Genomic DNA, 27772 nt, shown 5'->3' on the forward strand with positions numbered 1-27772 from the left:
TTTGCGATTGCTTTGTTTGATATTTAGGTACAAGACTCAGTAGCCAGTATACCTAATTTTATTCTCAAGACATTCGCAATCTCTTATTTATCAGTGGCTTTCGAGCTCAGATGGTCTTGCATTTGCTATATATGCTTCACATATGTGCATATGGCTAGGTGTTTCTATAACAATAAACGATACTTCAATATACTAATTAAGTTCGCGTTAACTCACGATGTTTTGTTCAAAGTTCAAAGCGTAATATTTTGTTGGATTGATTATACTGACGCTAATTCTTCTCACATTACCTTCAGCAAACATTACACGACTGGCAGTTATAATAGGCTTATCATGTTCAGAAATTTTCTTAGATTTTAGCGTAGCATAAATGAACTGTATGGTGATATAGAATAGTTATTAGTCTCACAACACTACTGGTTTCAGTTTCGCTTTGATGATGTACAAATACGTTGAGTCTAGGGGGCAAGGTCCAACAACTAATACAGCATTGGCGCGCATCAGGGTAAATGCTGAAGTATTAATATGCAGAGTAACGTGATTCCTATCACTTTATATATCGCAGCTTAATTTGATGCCGGTGATTTGTGTGTCATTTTCTATTGTGAGTATTTATAAAAGCTACAAAATAATAAGGGCATAACGGCAATGCAGTGTTTCTAGCTGCCTAAGGTGTAAAGGAAATGGTGTAAAGCAATATTTGAATCAGTCAATTGTTGTAGAAAAAAGTGAACTACGCAGCCCGGAGAAAGCAGCGCTTCACCACAGGAGAATACAGGTCCAATATGGAATCCAAAACCTTATTGGCTATGTATAGGATATTTGTAGATCTTTGATTGTTGCATTTTGTTCTGAGTTGTGAACAGTGTTTCCATATTGATAGAGTTGAGACACGTCGATTAGTCGAATTCAAATATTTATGAAAGGATTTTTTTTCACGGATTCCGGTCCTTTTGCAAGTTGCTTGAGATTCCAATTTTAATTAGTGCAAAGATAATTAAAAATAGTTATATCATTCTTCTTATTCGTAATTGTATTTGAGCTCCTAAAGTTTCATATCCAGGGGGAGCGCCAGAGCATTACCCATGGGTGAGGTGTGGTGCAATATTTTGCTGACTGAAAAGAAGAAAATGCTGACGGGAAGTGTTCATAAACGAAGTGCTTCCAACGGAGTAGGTGCAGTGAGCAGTTGGGTCCAGGCAAGTGGGTTCCAGGTCCAAAGAAAATAGGAGAAAGTTTCACCTTTCCTTTATAGGTGGTCACCACTGGCATCCCCGTAAATAATTATGTACTTTATATACGTATTTCTTCATGTGTGGGCTGTGACATGGTAGCCCTGACTGGTACCAAGGTGGACTGTCTCGCTCCCGCTTATTAAGCCACTTATTCTCCTATTTGTATTCTCATTCTTTTTTCAACTTCTTTCTTTCTCTCATTTTCCTCTCTCGTTCCCTCTATGTTTCTTTTACCTCTTTCTTTCATTTTGCCTACGAGTACAGAATTGTGCCTATTGCATGGGTGCATGGGGGTTTAACAACCTCATACCCACCTCTAGCTCTTGTCTTGTGTCAAAAGTGTGACTAATATTAGTGCTAATTGAATACAAGGATCCCTTGCTTAAATGCTAATAAAATTTTCTGTATTTTTCCAGATAAGAAATAGTTCCTTATGATGGACGGATTGTTCTTTCTTTCACTATTCCTTCTCGTACCTGTTTTGACATGGTGTAAGTAGCATAAATTTCTATATTATTTGATCTAATATCTATTACTTTATATGATATATACTTTCTCATGAGGACATGAGAGTTTTTCTCGAGGTTTTTATGATACCTCCTTAGAAGCTTTGTTACTTAAATAAAAATTTATTATTTTATTTTAATAGGTTAAAAAATTCGAAAGGAGATTTCTTAACAAGTATTTCTATATATTTTTTAAAAGGTGAAGAAGTTGATGTATTGTGTCCCCAAGAGCAATCCCTGGAGTTAGGACAAGGAGGGATTGTCAACTGTTCGTTTGCGACAGGCTTTTATGGCGTATATTGGTATGATACCGATGATCTGACGTTAAGTGCATTCATGTTTTATGCAAATGAAAACAAAGGCGGCAAAGGATACGATTCTGGGGAATTTGACATACTGCCAGATGGCTCGTTGGTCATCAATATCGTTGGTGTGAAACATGAAATTCCTTTCACAGTTGTCTACATGAAAACCGTCCACACCATTAGTCCAGTTCAAAAGAAAGTACAGCTCACGGTAATTGGTAAGGAAACGAAAACATACTTCTTTGCTTACAACCTTCATCTCATATTAATCTGCAGTAACCTTCGATTTTTTTTTAAAGAGCGAATGCAAACAAAGTACCTTTTGCAAATATGCATAGGCAATATATTATTATAGGTATTATGAATATCGCAATATAAAAGAGACACAATCTGCGTCAAAAATGGCATTATTATTGTTACTTATTGAACTATTTGGATACAACGGTTATTCCAATTGTGTTTATTAGGATACAGCAGTTAGTATCATAGCTTTTCGTCTACAGCTGTTGTTGTTTAAGATTGTATATAACTTAATTTTTTTCAGCTCATCCGTCCCTTCCTCATCCGCAAATTGATAGATGTGATACTACTCAGTACTGCTTCACGGAACTTACAGCAGATCCTCTTCTGATTTGTACTGTCAGCGGTTCCAGACCAGCTATTCCCTTAAGTTGGGCGGTAAGAACCTCTGAAGGCGATCGTAACCTCACCACAGAGGTGAAAAGAGAACATAGTAATGGTGTGTTCAGAACGATCGCGAAGTTGAAGTACCAGCAGTTATCACTTCATTACCATCTCTTTGTGTGTAAAGCAAATGACAGTAATGCACTCTTAACAGCCTCTGATTCATTTGTGTTGATAGAAGTGGCTGAGACGGAAGTCGATTTCCTCAACTTTGTACTTCCTATACGGGCAAATGCAGGCGATGTAATAACATTGCCCTGTCCTGGTGAGAACAAGGTTATTTTCGTTTGGAAGAAGATGCAATCTGTAAACGACTTTGTGGTTATTGCCCACGGATACTCGGAGGAGCATTCTAGTCTAAACCAGCAATATAGTGTAAATAACGAAGGTGCATTGAACATAACGTTCGAAGATAAACATACATGCATTTATATCTGTCACAGCAGTAATGGTATTCAGGAACTCGTAACAGCGTACAACGTGACACAGTTGGGTGAGTTTCATTCTTTTTATGTACTAATATCTTTTTTGTATCCAATTGCATGTTCTATAATAACACCATTGCTTTATCAATTCCTTATTAAATTGTTCAATATAAATATGCATACCACACGAAGCATGTCTAACGACCAATAAAAGGAAGGATTCTACCCAACATGATATAGTCTTCGATACCATTTACGAGACGAAATTGATATATTTTTTGATACCACAGGTCACAAAAAATTACCATTATAACAGTAAGGTATTCTGAACGATAGTTCTACCTGTTTTAAATCAAAATCCTAACATTGTAGATATTCCTTTATCTTTCTGTTATAATCCTCTGCTAGTTCAAACAAGACAGTGATAAGTTTTGGAAATATAACTTGGTCTTTTTATCTAAAGATACACGAGGTTCCAAATAGGAGTACGAAGTTCTCGATTTCACTAATTTGGTGGATAACAATGGCTTTATAATAACTAAGAGTGTGTCTTCATTGGGTTATGATTATTATCAAAAATAATCTGGACACCCGACTACCTTCTGATGCACGTACAATTGGTCTCAATAAGATATAATATTCGAATTTCACGATTAGTGTCAATGTAACTTGTGTCACAGAATATTTCAGCTCAACATGTCCACATCTGGCATCTTCGCTGTTATTTAAGGTTTATTTTTGGTTTCATGAAAACATATTGTTTTCCGTGACACAAAATTTCGTTTCTATATTTCAACTACTTTATCTGCGCGCATGACACAACGATGGTTACAAATTACAATTACAAAGTACAAATTACGAATGGGAATTTTAAACGCAGACATATTTTGATGATTTGCTGTTACTGTGATTATGGTGACGGGTTTTTATTTTGTAACAGATGCAGAGAAAACTAACGTTAATGTTCTGGTAATTATTTTACCGATAGTAATATTGGTTATCCTTGTGCTGTCAGCGGTTGCAGGTAATGTATGCGAACACAAAGGTATTAGTATATACTAACTCATTTAATATTCATCATCATCATCATAGAAGATGCTGGCGGTCTTCGAACGGCAAGCCATATAACTTGAACGGAAAGAAACACCCTAATCCCGAATCGGGTACGTCCTTATCTGTAATCTCATCGCTACTTAATTCCATTTTATACGACAATATTTATACTAACGTTATCAGTGACATCCTTTGTAATGAGGCTGACAGTCCTAATTTTTCGAACCCTTGTTCTCGTTGAAAATTATGAAAATTTTCAATTTCAATTACGGGGAGTTACCATTAATTATTCTGAACAGAAAGTTAGAGACATGCATTTTAATGAAGAATCTCCAATTCTAATGATCTCCAGTTTAGAACAGCATACTTTTTTGTGTGTATCGGTCGAGGTCCGTTCTCCTTTAAAAAACTGCTCAGAATCAACTACTTGTATATCACTACTACAAACTTCATAAGGTTTTGGGCAAAGTAGGCCGAAGAATGCAACAAATATATAAAACTTGTGAAACGTAAAAAGGCTCACAACACTTTTTTCAGCTTTCAAATTGTAATGGTTCAGTTATTCATGAAAGTATCGATATCTTAAACTCAATACAACATGATAAAGCAACTGGTAGTAATGGTTTCTCTGCTAATATTTTGAAGCATTTTTGGTCTTTGATCAGGCCTTTTGTTGTATACTCTTTAAATTGTGCCTATTAGAGGGCTGTCCTTTCTCCGGAGCAACCCCTTGGGTGATGACTCTTATTCCAAATCCTAGAATATATTCGACTGTTTAAATAAAAGTATCGTCCTATTCCTGTGTTTGAGGATTGACTACATATTGGGGCAAAGTCAATTGCCAATAGTTTAAAATGGTTTATTTAGAGAATTATCGGCCCTTACCAGACTAGTTTCTTAAAAATGACAATTTACTGATGAAGAAATAAGATATGTCCTAGATAAAATAAAACGATCGACTATTATTAATCCAATAAGCAACGATGACTTAAAGAGTACTCATATTATCATTTCCACTAATAGTTTAAGGTAGTACCAGGATCTAACGGCATTGCAATGCTCCTAACGGGCCTTTGAAATGATTTCTATGGTTTCAGTTTAAAAGTAATTGGACGAAAATATATTTTCAATTGGAATTGTAACTCAAAAGATATAATGAATATCAAAATGATTTTCTTAGACATGTTCTGTATGCATGGTGTCCGTGTTCTCCTTACACAGTCCTTCGGGATAATTATGACATGCAAATTATTTGGAATATTCGTGTAAACGACGAAATTATCTTTAATCTTTCTAATTACTCATCTTTCTAGTTAACGCATCAGTATGTTAAAGTTTTTTCGACAACAAGGGCAATCCATTAACGTTTGTACCAGCTTCATCATTTATCCGTCACTTTACACAGGAGCTCAATATAGTATAGTCTTATCAAGTGGTGGGAATCGACTTCCGACCATATGAGATAAGAAAGTGTAATGAAGATGATGCTGCAAAAGTGTTCAATTCTAATAGTATCTCTCATTTATATACTTATCGAAAACTATTGAAATGTATTACAGCCACGCCTGCAGCGTCTCGAAAATGACAAACCTGGTTTATTACCATCATAACGAAAGATTGGTCACGTATTAACTATGCTCTTTGGCAATTACTTTCCGATTCCAAAATGCAGTATTTCAAAACAGATTACTCCAAAGAATTCTCCTTACCAAAGAATTATGGGTTAACTTGACATCCATGACTAATGTTTGTGAGATTGGTGAAAGAACCATAGATGACTTATTTTGGGGATTGTTCGTTTCTTCTAGTTTTATATTAGACGCTAGTTATGTTTTTTTTTTTAATAAGCAGTTCGTTTTTTGAGACGTGATTATTTCTTCTGTTACACTCATTCGTGTCATCCGTTGCCTTCTTAACTTTACACATGTATTGGATTGTAAATTTCAAATAAAATATCAAAGGAAGCCCTCCATTAACCTTTTCTTTTAATATGAAGCATGCATTTTGAAAACTTTCCAGATTTCAAACAAGCTTTTGCGCCATGTCCAAATCTTTTAAATTAAGTGCATAATTTTTGTTTTAGCATCGTATGAATGTTACATTATTATTTGCTAAACATTTGTCATTTTGTTATTTGTATGTCATGGTCATTAACATCGAACATTTCTTGCAAATAATGTATTTTTCCGCGGCTACATAGTCAGAAAGCAGCTTTCTTTATTCCAACCATAAGGCTGTTTGGGAATTATTAAGAGTACATACCAATGCAAGATATATACATTTTAGATTTCCTGTTGTTCTTTTTAAAGTGGCTGTATTTAAGAAAAGAGATCGGACAAAGCAAAATAGCCTCGAGTGCACAGAAGAATATGGTATGCGAGAAATTAAGTTCTTACTGTTTTCTATTTCAATTCTTAAGACGTGTACTTACTCTCCAAAAGAAACATTTAAAAGCCTAATGTGAGGTTATATAGCAGTGAAACTTATCAGGAAGCACTTTCAGGCGGCCATATGGCAAGGGAGAAGAAGTAAAGTTATCTATAAACCTGGTTTAAGTTTTCTCTTATATTCCTTCATGAATAGAAATAATTAACTTTCAGTAAATTATATGTTTACATGATTCATATATGTTATTACTGTGAAGGAGTATTAGCTCCGTCATCTCTTTCTTTATAGTGTTCGCCACTGGTTGTAGTTGTTTTATCCTTAAGTACCGTAAAAAAGTCAAGAGAGAACTAATCTACTCATGTTATCAAATTTTACCAATTAAATTGCAAAATTAAGCAGTCGTTTCTTATTAATATGTGCGGAAATGGCGTTTTTACAATAAAAATTCGCATGTCCAATTTGCCGAGTGGTTTTTTTGTCAAAAACGTTCAAAAAGGAATGTTTTTCTTCCAACAGAAACTATGAGGAGTCCTGAAAGAAAAGACGGTTTCACAGAAGAAGAAACACCACTGACTTCAAGTAAGTACAAATTATACTTAATCTCTCACACCTAATAGATAGTAATAGAAATTAAGTTGTTTGATAAATTTTAAAGTACAGCATACACTGACACGAGCGTTCAGCATTTCGGAATATTGGAAGTACTCTTTTTCACAGTATTGCAATTTGGTATCAATATCACGCAATATGATATTACTGCATCAAAAATTGTCATCGTACATGAAAACAAATCAAGGAACTGTCTTAAACGCATATTTATATTTCTCTTAACCGAGTGGTTTTTCGTCAAATTCGTTCTAATAGGAGTGTTTTCCTTCCAACAGAAACTGAAAGAAAAGACAGTTTGACGAAAGAAGAAACACAACTGATCTCAGGTAAGCACAAATTATACTGTATCTCTTTCACCTACTTGATAGTAATAGAGGAAGATAACAAAATTTATAAATTATAAGTTGTTTGATGAATTCTAACTTACCGCACACACTGGACACGAGCATTTCACATTTCGGAATATTGAAAGTACTCTCACAATATTAGAATAGTATTGTATTTGTGAACATATATATATTAAGAACAAGAACAAGAAGTTATGCAATTCCGTATCAATATATCACAATATGATATAACTGCATCAAAAATTGTGATCGTACATGAAAACAGATCCAGAAACTGTATTAAACGCATTTTTAAACTTGTGCTAATAGCGAACATTTGAGCGAACATGAAGGATATTGAATTTTTTCTGTATTGATGCTTCGTTTCATTATAAAACTAATTAACTTGGTCTTCCTTAAAATTGCATGTTGCCTAGCGAACATGAGAAAATCGTATTAGGACTGAAATTGAAGCTTTTGTTTTAGCTCCAGATTGAAAGATTTTTTAAGTCGAATTTCAGTAAATCTCATGAGTTTATCAAATTGTTGAATCATAGTGGGCCATTAGCACTTGAAACAAAACATGTTGCCAGACTTTCATCAAGGAAATATTTATTTGGGCCTCAAGGGGTTGAATGGAGGTACCTAACCCCCTTAAACCATCCACATCTAACGGGTAATAACGGGTACCATATCTACAAAAGAAATTAAATCCTCTTTTATGGATGTTTTCTGTGCTTTAATGTTGCTATTAGAGCACACGAAGTATCTTTAAACCTGAAAAGACTTCTCGAGCTTCTCCTTTGCCATCCAACAAGGGTTTTAAATTAATTTGCAAACAAAATTTTACTTTCTCTCTATCATGTATGTTTGTACTTAACACTCGCTACAAGAAGAAATATGTGAGATATCAACAAGAAACAAACAATCTACTGCGGCTATAAGAGACATACCAGCGGTATTTAAGTTTAACTCCTTTTTATTACGAAGGTGAACGAGAACGAAATAAATGAAGTGTTATTTCTGGGGCCCCCTGCAATCTCGGCCAATACCAGTGCACAGTTATGCTTGATGATTGTTTCGAGAAGTTGCTCATGCATAGTCACTGCAGTAGAAAGAGAGCATCAACATTCCTCTTGATAAAATATATCTTTCTAGTGATAACCTTTTGTTAGAAATTAAACCTTTTGTTAGAAATTAAATCAAAAAAGTTTGATTTACCGAAAGAGCGCGAGGAGGACGTAAACTTTAGATGTTACCGTGATGTATATTCAATAGATGTGCGTTTATATGGGTAGAACATATGTCTTATTCTTCCCTGACAGTATGGCCAGTCTGGATGTTCCCTAAACATAACATAAATCTATAAGATCCTGTTTCTCGAGAGAGTAATATTTATACATAACATAAACATATTGCATGTACCTCTCTTGATCACTATAAAGCTAAATGAAATCGCACCACGATGGAATTTCCCTTCTCCGATTACAACTGATGATTAATTAGGCAAGAATGGAAACATTGCTTAGATTACGTGAACAACTTATTTCTTTTAAATGATATTATCCACTACTGTGGTTATGGATAATGGCAATGTTGTAAGTGGGCTCTAGTCAATTAACTTATCATGCAAATTCAAATGCTTTCTTCAGAGGAACATTAGGAATCAAGGACGACGAAGCCCAACTATGCTCATGTTATTTCACGTTACTTATAGTACACATAAATGTGAAATGCTAAATCCTTAAAAAAAAAAAAAGAGATGTAACGATGACAAGTTACCCCCTGTATGTTATGGAATTGCGATACGTCTTTTCAATGAAGTTGACTTTTATCGAGACCCTCCGCTTCGGAAAAGATATAATTAATTTAATGATCACACCTATATCATTACCAATCAGAAAATCTTTAATACAATGAATTATCGTACCTTACTTTTGATCTTTTGTCCTGTTTTTTATTACATTGCAGTTTTTTATAATCAACAAATTAATTTCATTGTTTGCAGCAAAAGAAGACACACCTGGTGTATCTGGTAATCAAGAGATTTCTTTTAAAGAAATATGTAAGAAATATAATCTGGATGAATGGAAAACTGGTTTAACAAAGCAGATTAACGTTTCTGAACTACTACATTCCATCCAAGATCCAAGAGACCCAATCAAGGTTGACTTTGCTAAGTATATTCTTCGTTTCTTTCATCGCGATGATGAGATAAAAAAAGAGATATCAACAACTCAAGTGAGCTACAAAGATATACTGTATCTTTTATTCTGTTGTTGTGACGGAAATCTCAGAGTGAAAATAATGAGCGTGTTAGCCTCAAAGTTCTACGCAGTTCCGATTATTTTTGCAAAGCCCGATGACAACGGTCGCCTAACATATTTAACATATGAGTTGGAAAACCTAACAGTTAAGTATGGCGCGGATATGGAAAAAGAAGCTACGATATCTTCGCCAATGTTCACAATCGCTGCCTTGCAGTACGGGGAAACGTCTGTTTCTAAATCGAAAACACTTGATATAATATTCAAACGAGTTCAAGGATCGCGAAATGAGCCGTTTGCAACAGATGTGGAATCGAAAGTTTCAAAAGGAACTATACAGACTGCCTGGTGTGTTCCAACTGAATCGTCCACAATTAAGCAAACAATGTGTTTCGTAAACCTCCAAGGATCAGTCAAGTTAGACCAAGAAACACTAGAAGAAAAGGCACTTTATAAACTGGCTTCTTGTGTTGTTGTATTTGCAAGCCCTGCAGAGAAACATTTGATTCAACCCAAAATTAATGAACACTTTAACAACAAGTATGTTTTTTGGGTCACATGTCCCTTGGATCAAACAGATTCTAATAATGTAAAGATTCAAGAAGAAAAAAATAAATCTATGACAATAACTGGTAGCAAGGAGTATACCATAATAGGGTATCACATTTTCGATAAGGTCCAACAATTAGTTTCAATAGATATGGAAGTATTATGCAAACCTAATAAATTGGTATCACTTATTGATAACTCAAGTGAGTAAACATCATTTTCAACATGATATGAGCTATAAATAAAACCATTCCTAATTGGTTTTCTTACTCCCTGTATTCAAAGATAGTGTGTTAATTGAAAAAAAAATGAGGACTTACATTTACATTACAATGTCTCTCATGGAAATAATCGGTATAGCTTAGGTGTGGTTTTTTAGTTTTCTTCCGACATTAGCTTAAAATGTTGTTTCATTTTTTCTGCGCTGGTTTGTGTATATCTGTAAAAGAACGTTGCTTTGTATCGTTAGTTTTTACGTTACTTTTCGCATTAAAACATCAAAATATGGTTATCTGGCGTTAATAATAAATACGTTTTTGTAACTGTGATTATCGAGGAGAGAGTTTACGGATGATAAAATAAGGTATTAGTTATCATTGTAGGGAAAAGGTAACCTTTGTGCGATTGGTAATTAATTGATGAAATACACCAAGATACTTGTACTATACATGTTGTTGATATCGCATAAAGTGTGATTAGGGTTTTACCGTATATTGTTGTAGAATCCAAATCGTGGACAGAGACAAAATCTAGAGGGATAAAGCCATTAATTTTAAGTAAAAATACATGTGTTTTCGTTACCATGACAATGATATTGTAAACTTCAATAAAAGCAATATGTTCACTTCAACCCAAGTAGTGTTTGTGTCTCAATTTATAATCTTTTGCTTAACCGACATAAGTTTTCTACGGAAACAATTCTCTCGATTTTAATTCGATCTGTAAGCTCTTTTCTTATACGTGACCCAAATAGGCTCCGTTTTGACAAAACAAATGTCAGACAAGAGCCTAACAAATTTCGATAATACTATATAAGGAAATTGGGTCATAATCAGTAACTAGGAAGAGGTGATCTATGATTCGAGAATCATTTACTATTACACAGTTGCATTATTCTGCAGTTCATCAAGGACATTTAAGTTGAACAAGTATACAAGTCTCACCATTATCATGAAATATTTTATGAAGAAATTTTTAATTTTTAATTCTAATTTGATTAATAAAATCATTGAATATATCTGTCATACCATTTGCTTCACATTCATTTCATAATTACTTGGTTTGCCTATAAAACAAGTGGTATTTATGTGTTCATTGTGTGATTCAAAAACACCTGAAGTGCACGTTGTACAATAATAACACTTAAATATTACGCTCTAATTGACAGTTATACAATGGCGATAATTAAAATAGCGATTAACATATCCATAATATATACATATATCGGCGATCAAAACAAAAACAGATCAATCAACCTGCCGTAAGTCACTGCAATCTCGCAAATCAGCCGATTGAGAACTTATGAGTTATTGCCATTGACCAAACGATTCTTGGACGGAAAAATCTAGAAAATTCAAGAAAATATCTGAAAAATAATCCAATTCTCAAAAGCTGCTAATCTAACAGAACGCAGTAAGTCGCTTTGACTTCACTGCCATAACAGTTAAGGGTTGAACATCATCAGCAAACAATCTTCAAGTCATTGGTTGGCTAGGTTTCTGTAGGCCTATAGAGACACTTCTCAATCGTTTACAAGCAAATCACTGCTGAACTGTTTCTGAAAAGACAATACAGAACACGACTTCCTCAGAAAAAAATATCGTTTTGAAGCGATACAAAAATTGGAATTTGAGAAGTTCCATTTTAAACGATTAAATAATGTACAGCACGTAGCTAATCTTCAAATTACAATATGAGGCACTCTAAAAGACACTAAAAAATATTATTTAACACGTTCAAATGTAAAAAGTACGATTGAAAACATAGTAAGAATATATCTCAAACAAAGGAATGCTTTTCTGTCTTTGCACCATTTTGTAATCTAGATGTAAGAGCGAGTCTGACGGGATCGGTTGAAGGGGGAGGGTGATATCGTGATATATCCCGTATATTTAGAAGCTATTAAGTTGTCTGTTTCCTTAATTAAGTTCAGTGAATTTGAACGAGCTTAGCAGAAACGTACCAAGTACCAAGATCATCGGGAAATCTTCTTTCCTGAGATAACTTCAAGCCTACGGTCTAAAAGCTCGAACTTATTACCTTCCTTGCGAATATGGACTTGTTGATACCAAGGCCTACTGTCACAGCGTCTGACCACATTTTATTTCACGGCTTCCACCAGAGCGCCCGCTCTCTAGTACTTCAGTTGACGATTTTATAAACGTTACAAACAATGACAATTTTGGCTTCACAGCAACCCCTTATTGCAAAGAAATTATTTAGGTAAATTAAAATGCAAAGGTTTCATAAGGTCATTTTAAATTACCAGTAAGCCTTTTCTCTACATCCCTTCACTCTTTTCATATATTGACCAGCGTTTTAGTGTAGCTAACTAAGCTAATCAGTCACATAAATATGTCAAAGTTGAAATTTGCTGTTCATTAGTCGGGTGACGATGCAGACTGAACTTTCATTTTGATTTGACTGTTCAGGAATCAAGTTCTCTTTTGTTATCTGTCCAATGCTGATTACCATGGAAAAATACCTAGCCATCATCGTGTTTCTCGTGAATTTAAAATCATCACATGGAGTCACAATTACCCCGTCTGATTTGATTGTATTAAAATCTTCTTCGCTGAAGATGGCATGTCCACTGGACGATCATCATCGTACATCACTAAAATGGGAATTTAATGGTAGACCGTTATTTGTGAACATGGTGAACATTGGTCAAACGGCAAAACACCAAATTAATGCTGAAAGTTATTCTCTGACTATTGAAAATGCTACTTCTAGTGAAGAAGGTCTATACAGTTGCAGCCAGAATGGTTCTGTAATTGTGTCGTATAATGTGGATGTTGCAGGTGAGTTTCAGTAACACTTTATGATGTATTTTCTCTGATGATATTTATTAAATGTATTTCTATTTTAAAAGACATACGTCTTTACAAGTCACATTAAAACGCTACTGACTTACTACCGTAAATTACACTAAACTATTCACGTGACTATTTTACTCCAAGCGTGACACTAATCGTTCGCAAACCAGTTGCAGTGTCTGAAAAGGTCATTATTACGTATTAGACTACATGGATATATTCCTGGTATTGGGTATGGAAAGAAAATGGAACTGCACCAGACATTCGAACCAAACGATATCAAAACTGCAGACCGTGTTTTCTTTTGCTTACCATAGGCATCTGTTTCACAGATATAATCTTTTCAAGAGGCGTGACATTTCAGGTCGCAGTAAAATACATTCATTTCTAAATATTTCACCGTTTCTGCAAATGCGCCGTGCGTTCGCTTCTCAAAACAATAAATACAAAAACACATTTTCTTCATGGATGAATTATCACCGTGTGATAATGACAGTGCAAAAAAAAAATAATCCCACCCCTTAGACACCCGCACACACCAAACCTACAATTACATTTTTTGACAATATGTATCACCGAAAAGCACTTTTAATTAAAAGTGTAGGTTAAGAGGTAAACTACATACAAGACAACTTTTTTTCGGATTACACATATTGCCTACTTATATGTTTCTTATATGTGCTTCCAACCTATCAAATTCTGCATATTTGAAAGTGCCAGTACTGGATCCGTGATCTTGAAATTGTGATACACTTCATTTATGCGGTTGCGATGTGGCGATATCTTTGAGGGATGACGTGTACATCTAAGGAAACTATTTTTCTGTTTTCTTTCAAATGGAACTTCAATAGTCGATTCAAACGTGATAAGCGGAACGACTCTGTCTGCAGTGATGACTGAGGCGACAAAAACGTGTGAGTTAACGTTTGATAGTAGTAATATAGTAATATCATTTATCTTGCCACTATTGTAAAGTAGAGATAGCTGTTAAATCAATTCAAATCAGATTTACATTATATTCCTGAAGTTTAATTATTGTTATTCAAAAAAACAAACATTGAGAACAAACAATTTCATCAAAGAGAACCGCAAAGTATTGCATTGGAAAAACTCCTATTCTCGCCTGAATTATTGGTCAACCTGTTTTATTTACCTCATTGTATTATATATTCCATTATTCTTTTATCCACTATGTAATACAATGTTTGCCTGTATTGAACTTCTTCGGCTGTACAATAAACGTCACAGTTCAGATAAATGTAAGACTTTTTTTGCCATAAGTCGGCTAAGACAGACAGTTGTCATTCGTTCCGTTCGCAGTTTTGTTCCATAAAAAGAGAAAGGGAGTATGTTTTCATGCTTTTTACTAAACAGCATTTTCTCCAAGGATAAATGTATTACGTATTGATCATGTAAAACACGACGAGAGAATACCCCCACCCCCCCCCCCCAAAAATGCAAACATTTAATATTTATCTTCAACCATGTAATTTCAATATATATATATATATATATCTATTTATAAATTAAAAAGTTGTCCTTCGTAGTCTTTGAAGAACCATAAGAAAACAATGAGTATCACATAACAGAAATGTTTGTTATTAATAATAATATGGATCTGCTTAAATGAAGTTAAATTTACATCTACAAAGAAATACGGTTATTATGTGTTTCTTGTACTTACGAAACGTGCGACCGATATTACAATTATAAACATTGTAATTTCATTCCCTTAATGTGGTTGCTCTATGGCGACATCTTTGCGCAACGGCTTTATTAAATACATTTCAAATTGAATTCCAACAGTTGATTCAATTTCTGCGGTAATGGTTAACACGACAATCACGGGTGAGTGAAAGATATCATGTACGTATACTGCATTGATACATAGAAATTTGAATATATGAGTATATAGATATATTTATATATAGTACAGCAATACAGTTGAAGTATATATGCGTGAAAACAATGATGGGTAGAAACATTGTGACCATTTATGAACGAAAGTCTAAATTGCGTTCGTTTGACAAACTGTACCTTCCTGTGTAGGCCACAAAATTTATAAGAGATATGTACCTTAGCTCTTAGCTCAACACGTCATGTCCTATCGTCTCTGTTACTTACTGCAGTTTATTTTATGTGCATTTGAAATTTATATTATGATGCATCTCAGTTTTGGTGGTGATATGAAATCTAGTAGTATGAAATTTGACATTTACAGCGTGCGTGTGACTTACTTATTTTACTGACGGTAGTCGCTGTTTCGACGTTTATTATGCCGTTAATTGTTATGTTGCTTCTTTATCTTTTTACGTCAGCATGAATGTTTCACAATACTCCTTAAAATAACGTTTTTTTCAGATTCTCCACTACAGCATAACCACTCGCTATCTGCCTTTGTATGGTCAGGTGTCATACTTATTATTATTTGTTGCTGTATTGCTGCTATAGCTTTTGCTAAGAAAGGTAAATATTCTAGATACTGTATACATTTCTATTACCTTTCATTTTCTTAAGACTGGAGTAACCTCAAAAACGTGTTCTGTCTCAATGACATACAGTACCATCACTTGAGTTAATATTTGCAGCATTTGGGATATATCATAGAAGAGTACCATTTTTGCAAAACAATGAAGACATAAACATGTAAAAATCATAAAGAAATATAACCAGTTTTGTTGGTTTACTTATTTTCAAGGATATTTATACCTGTGTAAATTTCATTTGCGTAAAGCAAATTTTTTTGGCGGGGTACTGGTTAAACTAAACGTGGAAACGCAGTCTATAAATTTAAACCATCTCAAAACGGAAGAATGTATATAGAATTCTCATAAATTATTTCTGCTGGTATTCAGCTCACATATCAGGAAGGCACATGGGTGGTCTTTTGAGGCCAGTAGCAGGCTCTTAACGGTTCGGCAAGAAGAATTCTTCTCTCTCTCTCGATTGTTGATCACAACAACTTGATCTGTATGATATATAGTGAATGTTTTGCTGCCGTGTGAACATTGTCCCCGTTTTTAACTATTTATGCTAGAAAGGGTCGTCTAGCCAGTATATTTCTATTCATTCATGTTTGTCGAAAGCAGTCAAACCTCTGGTGGAATTATCACCTCTTTCTTGCATTCATCCTTCCCTTTAAGTAATGTCAATGCCAGTGTTTAAGTGCTGTATTCTAGTCCCAACTGCAAATTCCATAGACATGTCCGATACTTATAGTCAATAAACTTAATCAATTACCAAAAGCTCCTGGTAACGTCCAAGTGAGGCAAAGCAAAGTTTATTTGGTACATATTAACTAGTCAAGCGTTTCAACAGTCTAATTACAACATTTAATTGTAGGTGCTTCGGGCAGTTTTTTGGAGAGATGTCATTATTTTATTTCTACTAGAAGACATTTCCTGACGACGTAAGTGTGTTAATATTGTTTATCCGTTTCATGTAATTATTTCTTTTATGTATTTTTTTTCAAAGCTTGTACATATTTTCATATGAATCTGCATTAAATATTTTGACTACGATCAAAGGATGGTAGTTATTGAGTTGTGTTCCTTTTAACATTGTCTTCCTGTTACTAATGAATCGGGTGAATAAGCTCACTGTCATGCACACAACACATAATGTTTCAATTAGTATGCAACTGCATTCATTAATTATCAGCCGGCACGAAACTCCAATGACACCGGTGCAACCAGTTCAGGAAAACCAAACTCCAGCGCAACCGGTTGAATATCAAGAAGGTGTGTTTCTTTCTCTCAAATTATAAATGTTAAGCTGAGATTTGAAAATAAAGCAACAATTCAATTTAAATTATAGAGTGTGTCTAATATTATGCATTCAAATTATAAATAAAATACGAAGATGTTCACAGAGATACCATGCTGCATTCGGGAATATTCGATTATATTTTATTCACTAACAATGTGCTTTACACATTTCAGTTTCAGATCAACATATAGGAACCGGTTGTAAACATCCACAAACGTCTGAAGAGGCAAAATCATCTGCATACTTTATTTCGCTTTTGCAAGAAGGGGAGATTCAAATATACTGGCTATGCTATGACAATGTTCGTGGTATTAATACAGTGGCTCGAACACTATCAGGTACCTTATCTGTTTTCGATCCTTTAGCAGATTATTGTCATAAAGTCACTTCAATCTCACTTTACCAACATTTCACTATTGAATTGTGTGTTGCATTATTTTTTTCGGTTCACAAACGTGTTATTCTGAGCTATTGTTATACAAAATATAACACTAAACTTAACACACTTGTATAATGTTAAAAGTTATTAATAATATTCAGTTTAACGCAACTGTACCTCAAGCCAGCTTTGCCTTTGTTTCATGCACGGTTTTCTTATCCTGATCTTACTTTGCAGAGAAAAGCAACATAAAAGATATCGTTTCGTTCCGACTCTTGGCAAAAGAACTGAGATGTATCAAGTATCATGACAATGTAGTCAAAATGCTTCAAGCAGATGTTGATGTTGGTGAGTGCATATTTTGTTTTAGGGCATTGAACATTGTGTCCATTGTGATGCATATATTGTTGTTTCAGAAAAGGATGCATATTAGTAAATCCTCTCACCACTGAAGAAGGTTAGTTGCGGGAATTGTAAAGGTATCCATTGTTAATGGCTTGCAAGTGTACATCCATTTTATATAAAGCATAAATGTTATCATACCTAATACATATGTATTAATTTTCTACGTATATTAACCGTTCGTTTTCAAGTAACCTTAACACATTCAAATGTATACTAACTTTATTACTACTAGTTCCTCCTTACATGTACTTCGAGTTTGTTGACTGCGGAAATGTAAGGGATTATCTACTGAGAACCTGTAGATACTCAAAATCTAAGGCAAACGAGAACAGGAAATTGATTAATATATCGCTGGAAACTGCCGAGGCAATGGATTTTCTGAACGCTAACAATGTAAGTACATCTTCTCGCTAACATTCATATAGATAAGTTTTCTGTAAAAAAAATAAGCAACAAGCAAATAGCATCGCACCTTCAAGTCTCATTCTTTGATTTGGAATATACTATATTTTATTTTTATTTTTCTTGTGTGAAGGGGAGGGGAATTTAAAGGATAGTTTTGGACGTTTGGTGTTCGTTTAAAGAATAGGTCATAACTGATATAATTGAATCTTTTCGAAAGTTCATACGTGGAGGGAACCACTTAAAATACATGATACATTTTACCTGGATTATAAATATGTTTGCCAATGTTACTTCACGATCAAGTTGAAAACTATATATAAATAGCTTTTAACTTATTCTTTGGTTTTTCTCCTACTTGAAGTTTGCTCATCCGGCATTATCTGCTAGGAAGATTTTATTGAAATCCAATGGACAATGCAAGTTGTACGATTTCTGGTCTTTTGATCTTTCTCACCAGAAGGTAGCCAAACTGTTGGAAAAGGTAATAAGTCTTGGTAATATTGCACCGTTGAATATCATTTTGTAGGATTCATAAACTAGAGAGAAGCATGCTTCGTTGTTTATTCCATTAGAAAATACGTAAATATTACTGAAAACGGAAAAATACATGAAACTAGATTGGAAGGTGCATGGTTTGCAAGTCCTATTTGATTTAAGGCTTCAGCAAAACATTACTTAACCAATGGATTTGTAATTTACTACGTAGGCCTAACACCTCAAGAAATCTCATCAATAAGTATATTTCTAAATCAGGATATTACATAGTTTCACTGTTTTATAACTGCTTCAAGTCATTCATGTGGCAAATTTATTAAATATGCAACGTGCTCAACCAACATGCAAAGTTTGAGTGAGTTCCGTAAAATAGTACCACTTTTTCCAGAAAAGGCAGGAAGAGTCGATATTATTTATCATTATATATTATCTAATAAATATTATATTATTTTATATTTATTACTTATTATCATAAAGCAACATATCAGCATGGGCTATGCGATTATTGAAAAAGTCCCATTGAAACGAAGTGCCGATGAATGAATACAATTGAGCAGTTTCCAAGCATGGGCAACTTCAATAAAGTATTCCACTTAAGAATTTCAGTTCCAAAAGATATATAGTTATTTATAAATTTCTATCAACGATAATGGTGTAGAAAGCCTGTCAAGTATACTCATCGGATTCAACAGGAACATAAGCGTTATTAAATGAAACTAAACATTCGCTTACATAATTAACATTTGCAGTTATGGGATTTCATTTCCTCCTTTATGCTGTAGCTATTTGCAGTAGCCAAATAAGTAAAGCATAAATTTATGAGATCGAAATGCATTTTTTCAACTTCCTGCAAACAAATAACTCCTATGTAAGTAACAATCTAGTGTGTATCACATATATATTAAATTTTTCTTTGACTCGCTTTAGGGTGATATAGGTTGCATCTTTGTTTGTAGGATGCTTAACCTGTAAAGTAAATGTGATGTTTCCGTTACCATTCCGAATAGCCGTTAACTCGAAATTACTAACATGTTTGGAGATATTCTCAATCACTGCACATTATCACATAATCACGTTTTGTTAAAATATTCTTAGGTTGACCCTCCAGTTCCTTGGCTTGCACCAGAGACTATCTTTCTGGGTGAATATCATATTAGTTCAGATGTATGGTCGTACGGTACAGTTCTTTGGGAGCTTTTTGCTCGCGGTAAGATTCACTGATTTTAAGATATTCTTCTGCGTTTTATGCGTTGTGGCAATGTCTTCACCTATTCAAAACCCATGGCTTTGTAGCAAATATTGTACCAATGCCAGATTAGAGACTAAACGGAAAATTAATTGTTGTATAAGAAAAGGAAACAATTATAAGGATGGGTCGAAGAAGAACAAGTCTTAAAACTTGTAGAAGAAGCAACTGTTAAAGAATTAAGGTAAGAGAGTACTAATTTTGTTTTCTGTTGTTATACAGGGGAGTATCCTTACGCCCAGCTTAGCCCAAATGAGATTGAAATAGAAGTACGGAAAGGAGTATGCCTACGGCAGCCACCACTTTGCCCAGGGAAGATGTAAGTCTAACATTGATGTAGCGTCTTTGGGAAGGCCAGAGTTGAAAACAACTAAACTCAAGTTGAAACCAACATGTAACTGACGATAGCATTAAACCATTTTGCAACTTTCAGAACAACGGATATTTCAGTATCTTTCGACGAATGTAATGTCCTTATGGAAGTTGTTATGTAAGTGTTAAATACCCAGACCCTGTTTGACATAGCTTGTGTGCCTATGAAAGATTTATTTTTTCTCACAGATACTGAATTTGTTCATAATATGCACAAATAAAACTTTGTTTTCATCTCAGAACGTTACAAAGTAATAAGAATTTTAACAGAAAAGTAGCCAACACCTGTCTGGAAAGTTCATCCAGGAACCCACATTCAATTTCAGGTACAGCGTCATGCTTAGGTCATGGACGACAATGGTGAAGAAGAGACCAACATTCGGAAACATAATTGAGGCTCTGACGCTGTTACTTCGTGATGAGGTAATATATTTGATCACCTCATTGATAAATTTTTCTAAAATATCTCGTACTACCTTTCACTCAAATTATAACCTAATCTATTTACAAACATAGCTGTAATTCTTTTCCCCTTAGAAAGATGAAGTCTGGACCCCATCTCCCAGCTCAGTAGAGTATTATTCACTGGAAGAATCCTATGTTGCAAGTTAGACGTACGTTGGAGTAATCAAGATCGTTGACAATATAAAATATTAAGTCTATCCTTCTGAAAAAAAACACTAAATAAACGTTAGATACTGTAAAGAAAGAGCACGAAATACATCATTATTCTTCAATTTTATATTACAAATTATCATATCTTCTTTAGAGAAAGCTTTATCACGTCTATCTTTAGTTTTGCACTTTTACCTTTTTCCTCTTAATAGCTTATGTCTTTAAAACCATCTACTTCTACGCTTTTAACAAACTTCAATTCGAAATTCACCTTCGTTTACTTACCTCAATTCAGTTTTCCTTGCATTTATACGTAAATGAATTTAAATGCATGACGTATATTTGTATTTGTTATTGTTTTATGCTTGCAAATTGCTGGAAACAAATAAAATTCATATCGGTGTCTTAAACAATATACACATTTACACCGTGTAATAATGGCTAAGATCTCCAACATGACATACCATACTAACGTGTTGGAAACTGATTACAGAGTGTTCACATAATGTTTTAAGAAATTCATAACAACTAAGATAGGGTTTACGCAAGATGGACTATTCATTTTCCGACGGACACTTTAATGGTATTGCTCATATGTTATCATTTTACTAGATTTTACTGAACAGCATATTCACCTAAAGATTTAATGAATTCGTTAAAAACCAAGTCGGAACCAGGTGCCTTGTTGTTTTTCAAGCATTTAATCGCAGCCGTGATCTCATCTGTCGTGGGTAGGCGAGGGATACCTGGATAAGGGACAACGAGAGGCCTTTGGTGGTGAGAATGAAACAGCTCATGAGCATTTTCCTCCCAGCGTTGAATTGCATCATCAACTAACAATAGATCATAACCATTATTATATTTAATGTTGGTGAACGATACTTTGGGGTTCATTGTGAGAAGGCTTGTTTTCTTAAAAAGCGTGCCTGTGTCATTATTGGAGAATGCATGGTTGATTGTCTCTACTTGATAAAGTAACCATTTCCATGTCTCCTTTGCATGCATGGTTCACAGCGTTACGAAGTCGAGGGAAGTCAGCGGTGTTTCTGGCTTTCTCTTATCTTGAATCAACTGGATAATTGTGGGTAGCAGATAATGCTGGTTTATACGGAAAGGAACAGTGTTACATATTTTAATGGCATTGGTGTGTATGATTTAGAGTACATTGTGTTCAAAAGCGACAACTGCCAGTGGGACCGAGTATAACTAAGATCGTGTTAAATCGACCACGCTAAATATTAGGTGGTGAGAAGTTTCTTATATTCAAACTATGGGTGACCCCGACCAGTTCTTATGACCTTTATTTTACAGTACGCTTGCAACTTGATACATCAAACATGGTCAGAACATAATTATGCTATTTAACGAAAGTTAATATAGAAAACTATTGACTCGTAATAAGGTTTACTTTATATCAGTTACATCAGCCTAACATTTTAAACGTTATATTCCTTCGACAAACGACGACACAAACGACTGGATGGGTTATCGTATCAACGAGACTTAATCTTCATCCGACACGATTACTGGGATGCCGGATAGTCTCTATCTAACATCTGTCTCTAAACCAAGACACAAAATAGTACCTAAAAGTTTCTTGTAGTACCAATTGTGCATTTCTTTTGAAGACATTTTCGGAACAAGGGTACGGAAAAGTTTCACAGAATACGCCAATTACACGTTACACATCAGAAAATAACACTTGTGTAGGTGAGCTTCCGTGGTCACATTGAATGAGATTGTATCACCCAACTATTCACAAAATCAGTGAGTGTTCAGCAGACATAAGCCTACGTACGAACTCAAAGTAGTGAGATACCGGTGCAGTGGCCGAGCAGATTAAAACGGTGGCATTTGAAGCAATAATGATTAGCAATCGGGAGTTCAGGGTTCAATCCCAGGTCGGGCCAAAGTAAGGTGGCATTTTCATTTATGGCCAATCTACGATTTTTCAGCCTTAAATGATTTTCTAAATTTATAGATTCCAAATTTGATATGAAATGTGAAAGTTGGACTCTGTAAGCTCTCAGGTTGCCGGCTTCTCCCACATTTGTCATAAAAATAACTCGGTAATGATTATGATATTAGTATAGTCAACAGTTTACAATGCACGGCTGGCTGTTGACAAAGGAACGTACACAGATTCGTTGAACATGGATGAATATATTGCGGTTGTGTTTAAAACAGATAAATATCAAACACATTTGGCTTAAAGTAGTATCTCACCTCGTTTTTATACGATGATGCGCTGGAAATTATTTACTAATATGGTAATGTATAATTCTGATTATTTAAATAGCATTATATATTAAGGTTAACTTTCAAAAGTTCAAAAGACAATAGCATTCATTTATCCAATCACGATTAATTTCCCGCAGAGGAGGGTATAATATTTGGTGATATATCATCAAATATGATGTGAAGGACCGGGTTGAGTTAATTCATGGTGGTGGTTCTGAAATGTACTTGATGTATCCAAACCAAACAACCCGATGCACCCAAACTCAGTCAGTCTCCTTATATTGAGACTGTAACCGAACGATCATGATCACTCTACGTCAAGTGAGACGCCCGAGTCCCCTGATATGGGAACATAAAAACCTAAAAGTTACATATACTCTTGCAATGATTGACGCGTACATAAGCCTGAATTGACCGTAATCGTTTCACACTGGTTGATCAACAAAAATCAAGCAACCTAGTGCTTAATACCGTGAAAACATACAGGTTGCATTCTCAAAATTAAAGGCTCAAATGTGATTGAATTTAACAACTATGTCTAGAAAATGGTGAGAAAGTAATTTTGGTATAAGGTAAACTAATATTTACAGCATTTTCTTGTGTTAAAAGCGATATTCAATTAATAACTGAAGTCTTCATACACCATATTACGCACTCAGTCACAACCTCTGTTGTAAACATGTATTAAACGCACTTTATGTCAAATATATCATATAAAACCTCGCCGCTATTCTGCCCCTTCCAGTTCTCTAAAGGAAATAGCTAATGAGTTCCAATTATTAAATATCACTTATCACTGTGAATATGCCATGAGTATATCTGTTTAAAACTCTTTACTGAGTTGTTGACCTTATTTGAATTGATCGAAAGTAGGTTCTTGTAAGATAAGTGTTAAATGAAATTTCTAATAGCAGTCAATATAATGTTTCTTGTTACGCTCAAGATTTTCCATGGTACTTCTGTATTATGAGTTTTCGATAGCAACTGCTAGAGTTCTAACAAAGTGTTCTATTTTCGTTCTGAATAAAATGAGAACGTGCTTATCTAATTGTATGTTAATCATTGCGTGGATTAATTTGAATAGGCTAACTGTTACCGTCCCCTGTAGGGAGAGAGTAGACAGACAAATATTTATATATTTCGCAAAATGGCGTTGCTGTATTCTCCGTATCATATGGCTTTCAACAAAGAACTGAAGTATTAACATTAACCCTGAAACAACATACTCTAAAAGTCTGTAATAAAGACGGAAGTCACCATACTGCTTTAAGCTGTAGCACTTCAATTGACCTACAGTAGAGACTCGATGCCTCTCTTGTGTAATTCATTTAAGTAGATACTGACCTCAGTCTGTTGCTTAACAGCTGGACAAATAAGTAGATGAAAGTTCTTACTTACTTTGTTACATAATGATATTAAGTTTAATACTGACATTTAACTCCTTAAAGTTTAACAGCACCGCGACCACCTACGTGAGCACTCCTAGAGGTGAGGCTCCGTATACCATTTGTCAAACTCAACTCTAGAAGTTTGCTCGCAATGCTACCCTATGCACTACGTAAAGTCACCCTAATACATCGTGCCGTACAACGTAGCACAATTGCTACCTAAACACATTACAATACAGACCATGCCTGCAGCTGTCAAACCGACGCTAATCGACTCTGTATAAACAGTACAGCCTCTGCAACATAATTATTCTTTCACGTAGATCCCCATGATCAACGTAAGCCGACGGCCTGGCCGTAACTATGAAGAAAACTAACTTTATAATCATTGTAAATATGGCAACTAGCCTGCTTTAAGTAATCACAGAATGACCGCTGAGGAGTCAGGTATCGTTTGTAATCATTAAGGTGAAATTAATACATTATGTACATACCTGGAGGGGAGAGAGTATACACACAAATATTTATATATTTTGCAAAATGGAGTTGCTGTGTTGTCAACCAGAAGCGTGCCCAGCCCCCGCAGTAACACGCTGACAGATTGGAATCTGCTAACTTCTGACATCCTGGATCGATGCGAACGCAGTCGTATAAATAGCGATAATACCGCAAATTGGAAAATGACATGTTTTTTTTGTAGGGGGCATAATTGATACCTGTCACATAACAACATCCTAAGAAATGCTTTCACATTTGTAGCCTACACTGCATTATATAGCCTACAATAATTAATAGAGTACCTTCAGTCAATTTCAATTACCCCCAATATGAATATCTCCTACCCCTCTCATTGAGCAATGAGGGGTTAATCAACGGACTACTGTGCGTTTATCGAAGGAGGATGCACCAACGGGCATATATTCCAAGCGATACACGAGGTCGTAAGCCGAGTGCATCCAGCGACATGGTTATAACCCCGTTCGTACATCATCTGGCTGTGATAAACGCACGGTATGCCGTTGATTGACACTGTTCATGATTTATTTTCGAAGTGTTACACCGTTTTTCTTTACTTTCATTATAGTTAAGTATGAATACAATAAAACAGGCAAATACAATAAAAAGAATGACGATGATTAGGTGATACTTTTAACAACATTACGATCTAACGCAAGGTCATACTTCTCTCGAGTCCAGCACAGCAACATGAACCGATGTATTCATGTCAAGACGTACAACAATAGAGTGACTGAAATAACGATCATTTATTTTACTATATACACTTATTAGCAGGGTACACTTTTAACTTTATCAAGATATATAGCTATTGATGAGTCGTAAACATGTGAACAATTCTGCCAAGAAAATTGTTAAACAAACAGTTAACTAGTAGTGCAATGGTTTGGACATTTGGTCAGATGGATATCAATGTGAACCAGGACTTGGAGCATTACTTCTTTGGAGAATGACGTTTACTTGTTTTTTTGTTTTGTTTTTTGCTGCATCGCTACTTCCAGGACATTTGAACATTACCTCTTTTGTCGATTGTTTGTTTCGATGGCCGCTTAACGCCATAAGGTAAGCAACATTACTTGCCAGTATTGCTAAATGAGGTTATCGTTGTTGCTCGCACCCTATGGTTAGTATACTTCAGGCTGAAAGCTATCTTTCCTGGAAACTGTGGTGATCATTTTGCCAAGAAGTGTTTACACCTAGGGAATTGTTACTATACCATATCATGCTTCATCATTATTTTTTTAATAAGTTTAGGCAGCTAGCTTGAATCTGAATACTGTACTTATAACTTATAGTAATCCGTCGGTGAGTTTACCTTACATTAGGTTAATGCAAGGTTACTCTTCGGGAGATTATGGAGGTTTTAACAAGTACGTATGAACAGTCAGTATTTCTCTGTCTGAAGATCGCCTTGTAATTAACTTAACGACTATCTTGCTGAACTCATCATGGAATGTCAGTTATGTTAACTTAGGTAGGGAGACATTCAAAATAAACTCATTCATGCTGATTGAACTGTTCATACCCTATTTATTCATGCTATCTTACAGTTAGCGTTAATAATGTAGTTACTTTCCTTTCAAAAACCAGGTGACGAATCAGACTGAGCTCTTATTTTGGTTTGGGCGTTCACTAATAAAGTTTTTGATCGCTTGTGACCAATTTAATATACCATGGAGACACACTTAGCTATCATCATGTTTCGCGTGATTTTAAAATCACATGATCGTATTAAAAATGTTATTCTCTAAAGATGGAATTTCCGGTGGACAATCACCAATGCACCTCAATAAAGTGGGAATTGAATGGTAGGACGGTATTTGTAGACATGGTGAAGATAGGTCAAGAAATGTATTCTCTGTGTATTGAAAGTACTTCTTCTGAAGAAGAAATCTATACAGTTGCAGATGAAAATGGTTTTGTAATCACAGGTGCGTATCCAGGGGGGTCGAAAAAAGAAAAAGAGAGTAAGAAAAAGAGTAAGAAAAAGAGAAGAAAAAAGGAAAAAAGGAAAAAAGAGGGGGAAAAGAAGAGGAGGAGAGGAAGGAAGAGAAAAGGAGGGAGTAAAAGAAAAACGCGAAGACACCGGGAAGAGAAAGAGGAACAGTGACATCATTACAGCGCTGAAGGGTAGCCAGTGACGGATCAATGATTTCGTTAAAGTTTGACTCACCCTACCCCTTACACCGACAACTCCATTTTTGACGTTTCCATTTTCCTCTCTCACGAATGATCTATATATATACTATATATGGTCTATCATAACGCGTGTGTAGAATTGTGCTATGAAACCAACTGTGGCTGGTCTCGAACTCGACCGTGTCGTCGGGGAATATGACGATTTTTGGGATGGGGGCGACCGCCCGCCCCCTCCCATTCAGCATTGTTTTAAATGATATCGCTAAGTAATTTCAAAATAGAAAGTGCTTAGATGCAACTTACAAGGCCTGGGAAGTGTCATTTCCAGCGATTTGGGAGACATTTTCGGCCAAAATTTGCTTGTACGCTTCGCGCTAACAAATGGTCCTGGGTAGTGCCATTTCCAGCGATCTGGGAG

General features: G+C 35.0%; 2 protein-coding genes across 6 annotated transcripts; both read left to right on the forward strand.

The window, feature by feature from the left end:
* Nucleotides 1-450: 450 nt before the first annotated feature.
* On the forward strand, nt 451-11197 carry LOC139982907 (uncharacterized). 2 transcript variants are annotated; one of them, XM_071996093.1, is made up of 9 exons: nt 451-604; nt 1652-1726; nt 1941-2264; nt 2591-3223; nt 4096-4179; nt 6518-6580; nt 7113-7175; nt 7481-7531; nt 9540-11197. In XM_071996093.1, exons 2-9 carry the CDS (start codon nt 1669-1671, stop codon nt 10556-10558), a joined length of 2295 nt encoding a protein of 764 aa, XP_071852194.1. In that variant the 5' UTR covers nt 451-604; nt 1652-1668; the 3' UTR covers nt 10559-11197. The 2 variants fall into 2 exon arrangements, with proteins under 2 accessions (XP_071852194.1, XP_071852195.1); XM_071996094.1 differs by lacking the exon at nt 451-604 and adding an exon at nt 635-778.
* A 1830-nt stretch (nt 11198-13027) lies between these two features.
* On the forward strand, nt 13028-21297 carry LOC139982911 (tyrosine kinase receptor Cad96Ca-like). 4 transcript variants are annotated; one of them, XR_011798422.1, is made up of 14 exons: nt 13028-13370; nt 14237-14299; nt 15192-15233; nt 15747-15851; nt 16728-16794; nt 17046-17125; nt 17327-17491; nt 17770-17880; nt 18170-18330; nt 18704-18823; nt 19933-20044; nt 20306-20402; nt 20696-20878; nt 20993-21297. XR_011798422.1 is itself a non-coding variant. In XM_071996107.1 (14 exons), the coding sequence occupies exons 1-14, from the start codon at nt 13028-13030 to the stop codon at nt 21065-21067; spliced, it is 1644 nt and encodes a 547-aa protein (XP_071852208.1). In that variant the 3' UTR covers nt 21068-21297. The 4 variants fall into 4 exon arrangements, 2 of the variants coding, with proteins under 2 accessions (XP_071852208.1, XP_071852209.1); XM_071996107.1 differs by having other exon boundaries at nt 20776-20878; XM_071996108.1 differs by having other exon boundaries at nt 20782-20878.
* The last annotated feature ends 6475 nt before the right edge of the window (nt 21298-27772 follow it).

This window comes from Apostichopus japonicus, chromosome 16 (assembly GCF_037975245.1).
Source record: "Apostichopus japonicus isolate 1M-3 chromosome 16, ASM3797524v1, whole genome shotgun sequence".
Lineage (NCBI taxonomy): Eukaryota > Metazoa > Echinodermata > Holothuroidea > Aspidochirotida > Stichopodidae > Apostichopus > Apostichopus japonicus.